Source organism: Thamnophis sirtalis, unplaced genomic scaffold, assembly GCF_051295495.1.
Source record: "Thamnophis sirtalis isolate CommonGarterSnake01/CBP01778 unplaced genomic scaffold, rThaSir2_p1.2 scaffold_15, whole genome shotgun sequence".
Classification (NCBI taxonomy): Eukaryota; Metazoa; Chordata; class Lepidosauria; order Squamata; family Natricidae; genus Thamnophis; species Thamnophis sirtalis.
Window position 1 is genome coordinate 46,753,614 of NW_028261395.1, and position 6,909 is coordinate 46,760,522.

Consider the following 6,909-nt stretch of genomic DNA (forward strand, 5'->3'; position numbering starts at 1 on the left):
TAACTCCCAACCACCTGGCGATTGGCCCAAAGCCACCCACTTGGCTTTGAGGTCTAAGGCAAGACTAGAATTCCCGCTCTCTTCTACCCCCCACCCCCCACCCCAGATCCTAAAGGAGTTTCAGCGCCTGGATCTGACTGGCCCAATCCCCGGGACGTCGCGAGAGGAGACGCGGCAGCTGCTTCTGGAGGGGCCCCTGAAGATGAGGGAAGGCAGAGACAGCAAGGTGGGTCCCCGAAAAGGCTGGGGGGGGGGCTGGCAAAGGGCCGGGGGGAGGGGCTGGCTCCGCTTTGGGGCCGACGGGAGAAAGGAGGGGCTGCGGGAAGGGATGGGGGCTGGCTTTCTGCTTGCGGGGATGATTGGAACATGTCAATTCTCCAAGTGCCCATTTAAGCGCCCCAAAATTCTCCATTGCAGAGAAAGTGCATCATTTAGCTTTGGTTGGCATTTCCTTCCTTCCTTCCTTCCTTCCTTCCTTCCTTCCTTCCTTCCTTCCTTCCTTCCTTCCTTCCTTCCTACCTACCTACCTACCTACCTACCTACCTACCTTCCTCCCTCTTTCTTCCTTTCTTTCCTTTCTATATTTCTTTCTTATTCCTTCCTATTTTCTTCCTTCCTATCTTCCTTTCTATCATCTCTCCTTCCTACCTTCCTTCATCCATCTTTCTTCCTTTCCTTCCTTCTTCCCTCCTTCCTTCATCCGTCTTTCTTCCTTTCCTTCCTTCTTCCCTCCTTCCTTCATCCGTCTTTCTTCCTTTCCTTCCTTCTTCCCTCCTTCCTTTCTATATTTCTTTCTTATTCCTTCCTATTTCGTTCCTTTCTCCTCCTTCCTATCTTCCTTCCTTCCTTCCTTCCTATCTTCCTTCCTATCATCCTTCCTACCTTCCTTCCTTCCTATCTTCCTTTCCTTTCTTCTTCCCTCCCTCCTTTCTATATTTCTTTCTTATTCCTTCCTATTTCTTTGCTCCCTCCCTCTCTCTTCTGATTCTTCTTCCTCCCTCCCTCCCTCTTTTATTCCTCCCTTTTCTTTCTTTCTTATTCCTCCCTCCTTCCCTCTCTTTCTTCCTTTCATTTCTTCTTCCCTCCCTCCTTTCTATATTTCTTTCTTATTCCTTCCTATCTTCCTTCCTTCCTATCTTCCTTCCTTCCTATCTTCCTTCCTTCCTATCTTCCTTTCCTTTCTTCTTCCCTCCCTCCTTTCTATATTTCTTTCTTATTCCTTCCTATTTCTTTGCTCCCTCCCTCTCCTTTCTGATTCTTCTTCCTCCCTCCCTCCCTCCCTCCCTCCCTCTTTCTTTCTTTCTTTCTTTCTTTCTTTCTCCCTTTTCTTTCTTTCTTATTCCTCCCTCCTTCCCTCTCTTTCTTCCTTTCCTCCCTCCCTCCTTCCTACATTTCTTATTCCTTCCTATTTCTTCCCTCCCTCCTTCCCAGCCACCCACCCACAGACACCCCCAAACCCACCGGGGGTCCCCAGGGGTCCCCATGGCAGGAGGTCCCTCCCCTTCTCCCACCTCCCCCTCCCCTCCCCGCCTGCTCCTGACCCCCCTCTCTCCCTCTCTCTCTCTCTCTGGCCAGATGGACGTCTACTGCTTCCTCTTCACCGACCTCTTCCTCATCACCAAGCCGGCCAAGAAGGCCGAACGCACGCGGGTGGTCCGGCAGCCCCTCCTCATTGATAAGCTGGTGTGTCGGGCACTCCGGGACCCAGGTAACACACACACACACACACACACACACACACACACACACACACACACCACAGTACGACTCTCCCCATCTGAATCCCCAACTTTAAAAACGTTCCTTTACTCGCCGTATTAAGAGGTCCTGATCCCCGGCCGTCCTCGACTTACGACCACAATGGTGCCCTCCCTGCCCCCAATTTACGTTTGTTAAGCGAGGCAGCTATTCAGCGAGCTTTGCCCCTGGTTACGACCTTTCCTGCCCACCGTCGTGAAGCGAATCGCTGACGTTCTTTAGCAAGGCGGGGCGAGGTTTTCAGTGCCCTTGTCATTTTGGTCGCTAAATGAATGTGTTGTAAGTCGGGGACTGCCTGTAGGGTTTTTTAAAGCTTTTTTTTTTGTCTGTCTGTCTCTCTCTCCCCTCCACCCCCCCAAAGGATCCTTCCTGCTGATCTACCTGAACGAGTTTGGCAGTGCCGTCTCTGCTTACACCTTCCAGAGCAGTGGGCAGTCGCTCTGCCGGAGCTGGGTGGAGGCCGTCTGTAACGCTCAGGTAGGCAGTGCTGGGCTCTGGAGGATCTTCCCCAGGGAGGACAGAGGATTCTCTCCAGCTGAAGGCTGATTAGGGTAATACAGCGTTTCTTTCTTTTTCTTTTTCTTTCTTTCTTTCTTTCTTTTTCTTTCTTCTTTCTTCTTTCTTTTTTCTTTCTTCTTTCTTTCTTCTTTCTTCCTCCCTCCCACCTTCCTTCCTTCCCTTTCTGATCGTTCCTTCCCTCCCTTTCCTTTTTTCTCCTTCCTTCCTTCCTCCCTCCCTCCTTCCTTTTTTCCTCCCTTTCAGATCCTTCCTTTCCTCCATTTCCTTTTTCTTCTTCCCTCCCTCCTTCCCTTCTTTCCTTTTTTCTCCTTCCTCCCTCCCTTCCTCATTCCTTCCTTCATATATGTTAGGAGATTATATATACATATACATATACACGTACGTACGTATGTACATACATACATACATAGATACATACATACATACATACATATATGTTGTATTTTTGCTGATAAATAAATAAAGAGAGACTAGTATAGATCTATTTCAAGCTATTTAGCTCTCATCAGCTAGCCATAACCCATGCTGGGATTCGAACCTGAGCTGTATTGCATCTTAGGCAGATGTGTTAACCATTAAGCCACAAGGTTCTCCTCCTTATCAGCTATATATATATTCCTTGTGTTTTTCGAGAGATTCTCTCTCTCTGTGACGCTGCTCTGCTCCCCCCTCCCACAGAATAAGCTGCAGCAGCTGCGCCTGCAGGAGCTCCAACGCAACCAGCGGCTTCCTCAGGTGGTGGAAGCCAAGGTGGAAGAGGAGGAGGAGGAGGAAGGGGAAGGGGAGGAGGAAGGCAACAGGGACTCCTCGGAAGCCAGTTCCCCTCCCACCCTCCGGAAAAGCACCAGCAGCTTGGACTCCCAGCAGTGGTGAGTCCCGGGGGTGGGGGTGGGGGGGGAGGGAGGTAAAAAGTGTCACTGGAGGTGACCCTCACCCAACTTGCAAGGTGACCCTCACCCAACTTCCCCTCTTGGTTTGCAGCCTCTCCGACGGGTCCACCGACACCATCTCGGTGATCGCGGCCGAAACCGGTGAGGAATTCCATTCGCCTTCCTTTGACGGCAGCCAGATCCTCCTCCCGCTGGAGGAATTGAGCACCGGCCCCCTCCCCAATCCCGTCACGCCCTCCTCAGAGACGGAAGACCCTCTCCCCGACACCCCCGGAGCCTTGTCGAAACCGGAACCCAGCCCCTGCAGCTGCTCGTCCTTCGACAGCGCCTACGGGACCCTCTCGCTCGGCTCGCTACACGAACTCGGGGAACCGTCGCTGCCACAGGGGGATACGGCGGCTGAGGAGGAGGAGGAGGAAGAGGAGGATGTCGCCAAGACAGGTTCCCCCAAGCTGCGTCGGCGGACGCCCGTCCAGCTCCTGCCCGCCAAGACCAAGGTGCTGAAGTCCAAATCCGAAGCCAACCTTGCGCAGGTGCTATCGCCCTCGTTATTCCTCGTCCAGAGTCAAAGTTTGTCCGAACTTTCTCCGGCGGTCATGCTGTCCGGGAGTCCCTCCGTGCAGGAGCCCCAAGGCCAGATCCTCTGCAGGGTCTTTAGCAGCAGCAGCAATAACAGCAGCACTTCCGAACTCTCCGAAGCCGAGGAGACGTCATCGCCGGGAATCTGCGTCTCTCCGGGGTTGGCGGTCGCCGTCTCGAGCGGACCGCCGTCACCATGCTGGCCGGACGAGGAGAATCCGAGCGAGGAGCTGTCGGAGGAGCAGCAGGCATTTTCCGACCCGTCGGCGATTCAGCACCGGAAGTTGACGTTGGGCCAGCTGTACCGCCTCCACACCACGTTGCTGCTCAACTCCACGCTTACGGCCTCGTGAGTGTGGCTGGCGGGTGGGAGCCCGGCTAAAGGACCCCTGAGCTGTCCTCTTGAAGGGGGGAGGGGAGGGAGGCAGGATGCTGAATTGTGGGGATTAAAATTCAGACACTCGTATTCAGATCACCGGTCTCATATTTATGACGGTCGCAGTGTTCCAGAGTCACGCAATCCCCTTTTGCCACCTCCTGACCAGCAACGTCAACGGGGAAGTCGGATTCACTGAACAACCGTGTGACTCGCTTAACAAAAGCAGGGGTTCCATTGGTAGCGGTGGCAAGAAAGGTTGCAAAGTGGGCCAAACTCACTTAAGAACCGCCTTCCTCAACCACAGAAATTGGGGGGGTCACGTGACCAGTGAGATACGGCAAGGGCCGTAAGTGTGAAAAGCGGTCATAAGTCCCTTCCTTCCGTGCCGAATGGTTGTAACGTCTTATTTTCTCGTCTCTTGCAGGGAGGTATGAGGAGCGTCGGAAGAAGAGAACCGAATGCAGGACAGAGGTCCGGTTCTGTGGTCGCACCCACCCCCCGCGGGCATCAAGACCACCCCGCCGCCCCAAGGGGGGTGGGCAGAAGGACAGAGTACAGCACCCCAAACGGGGACCACTTTTCTGCACGGGCGTGATCCCAATCGATGTGTTTGCGGCCGCTGTGCACCCTTGGCCCGAGGACAGGACCGACAAAGGAAAAGTGGGGGGCAGGAAGGTAGGGCCCCCCAGAGTGCCCCCCCCAGCAACAACTTCCCAGGAACTTCAAATTTGAACCCCAAGTTTTCCCTTTTGCACTGTTTCAATTCCTCCTGGTTCAATTCTCCTCTCTGGACACAAAGGATGGAGGATTCAAGTGGAACTCCGTGCGATGCTTTCTCCATTGTTTTTCTCCCTCGCCTCTTCCTCCCTCTAAATACGGCTCCCTCGTTACCCCAAATCTCCCCATATCAAGAATTGAGTCTTGTTACTCCCCTTTGGACGTGCGCCTCGCTGGCCATGGTCACCCCTCCCCAAATCCACTTTCCAGACCACCTAAAATTTGCTCGTCCGTGCCACGCGCAGTGCTCAATCCTCAGAGCTCCAAGAAGGGACTTTCCAGCCTCGATTATCCTGCCTGGACAATAGGTATGACACACACACACCCTAATCCTGTTCCCGTAGCGGTACGGGGTCTCCCCATCGAGCAGGAGAAAAATAAAGACTCCACGTCAACAAAATAAACAAGTGTTGTTGTACAGAACAACGTAGAGGTCATCTAATCCAACCCCGGCATCCTGAGAGTGGGAGGGGAAGGGGTTTGAGCCGAGGTTGGCTGTTTTTCGGGAAAGAAAGGAGAAAGAACCGGAAGGTCGGAGAAGGGAAACGAGAAAGATAACCAAAGTGATCCGAGGAACGAGAGAGCAAGACGGTGGCGGGAAGGATGAAGGTTTTGCAAGCTGGGCGTATCGGAAGAAGGGAAAACGGAACAGCGGCCGGTTTGAGTTAACGACAAAATTGACATTGAAGTCATCTTTGGGGACGTCCGTGTGCCCCTTGGGGACCTTCCAGTTTTGGGGTGACAATTGTCCCGGTTTTCATTCTATGGCTGACGTCTTCCGTGGACGAAAAACTAAATTGGGGCCCCGCTCGGACACTGGACCAAAGCCCACCCACAAATATATCGGCCGCTCGACATAACTCTGAAACGATGCATTTTGTCCCCTAGCAACCCCCCCCCCATTTTTTTAAAAAAATCAGGGTGTGTTGCGTTTTGCGTTGGCTTATAACGCTTATTTATTGCGCTTGTATTCTCGCGGGCCCGCCCCCCCCACCAACCCCCCCGTTTCTCAATCGGGCAGGAGAAGGGGTGGTGTAACTAGTTCAGTTTCTTTCCGACCATGGGGTGCCATGGCATTTGTGGCTTCCCTCCCCAGAGAGGCTGTGGGGAGGGGTCTTGATTTTGCAACCCTCCCCCCCTTTTTTTTGGCAAATGTGATTCGCTTGGCGTAATAATTGGTTCCCCCCCCCCATTAAAGGCCGGTTAAATCTTAACGCATTTTATTTTCTGTCCTGGGGTGCAGTTGTGGAGGAGGGATTGGGGTGGGGTGGGGGGGAGGTTGTGGCTGGGTTTGGGCACGACAGCAAACCATCATTGCTTGTGGGGTTCGGGTGGGAAATCCAGCCCATGGCGGCTTGCTCAACAAACCAGGTTTTGGATGCGCGACACAACCAGCCGGGTTTCCCCTGATGGGGCCCTTCCTCTTTCCTTTGGTGGAATTCATTGCCAGAATTGCTGCTTTGGCAGTCCTTGACTTACGACCATTCGTTTAGTGACGGACGTTACAGCGGCACCGGAAAAAAAGCCGACGTAGGGCTGTTTTTTCCCCACTTAACGGCGTTCGCAGATTCTCCTGTAATTCCAAATTCAAGACACTTGGCAAACGGCTCCTATTTTATGACGGTGGCAGTGATCCCCTTTGGCGACCTTCTGACGAGCAAAGCCAATGGGGAAGCGGGGCTTCACTTAATGACTGCCCGATTCACTTAATGACGGTGGCGAAAAAGGCCCTAAAATAGGAAGACGGCTCTCTTAACAACCCCACCTTTGCTTAGAAGAACGGAAATTCTGCTCCCAGTTTTATAAGAGCCAAGGTGGCGCAGTGGTTAAATGCAGCACTGCAGGCTACTGCTAGATCAGCAGTTCAGCGGTTCAAATCTCACCGGCTCAGGGTTGACTCAGCCTTCCATCCTTCCGAGGTGGGTAAAATGAGGACCCGGATTGTTGTTGGGGGCAATATGCTGACACTCTGTAAACCGCTTAGAGAGGGCTGGAAGCCCTATGAAG

At 53.1% G+C, this 6,909-nt stretch overlaps 1 protein-coding gene across 4 annotated transcripts in view; it reads left to right on the forward strand.

The window, feature by feature from the left end:
• PLEKHG5 (pleckstrin homology and RhoGEF domain containing G5) overlaps positions 1 to 6,085 on the forward strand; it is a 41,763-nt gene extending 35,678 nt beyond the window's left edge. For 3 of the 4 annotated variants that reach the window (XM_087701845.1, XM_087701847.1, XM_087701846.1), the window contains exons 16-21: positions 107 to 226; positions 1,576 to 1,708; positions 2,120 to 2,235; positions 2,956 to 3,146; positions 3,259 to 4,095; positions 4,550 to 6,085. In XM_087701845.1, coding sequence (XP_087557971.1) covers positions 107 to 226; positions 1,576 to 1,708; positions 2,120 to 2,235; positions 2,956 to 3,146; positions 3,259 to 4,095; positions 4,550 to 4,559 — 1,407 coding nt within the window. In that variant the 3' untranslated portion in view covers positions 4,560 to 6,085. Of the gene's footprint in view, positions 1 to 106; positions 227 to 1,575; positions 1,709 to 2,119; positions 2,236 to 2,955; positions 3,147 to 3,258; positions 4,100 to 4,549 lie in introns of those variants that run through there. The other variant, XM_087701848.1, reaches the window with a different exon arrangement.
• The last annotated feature ends 824 nt before the right edge of the window (positions 6,086 to 6,909 follow it).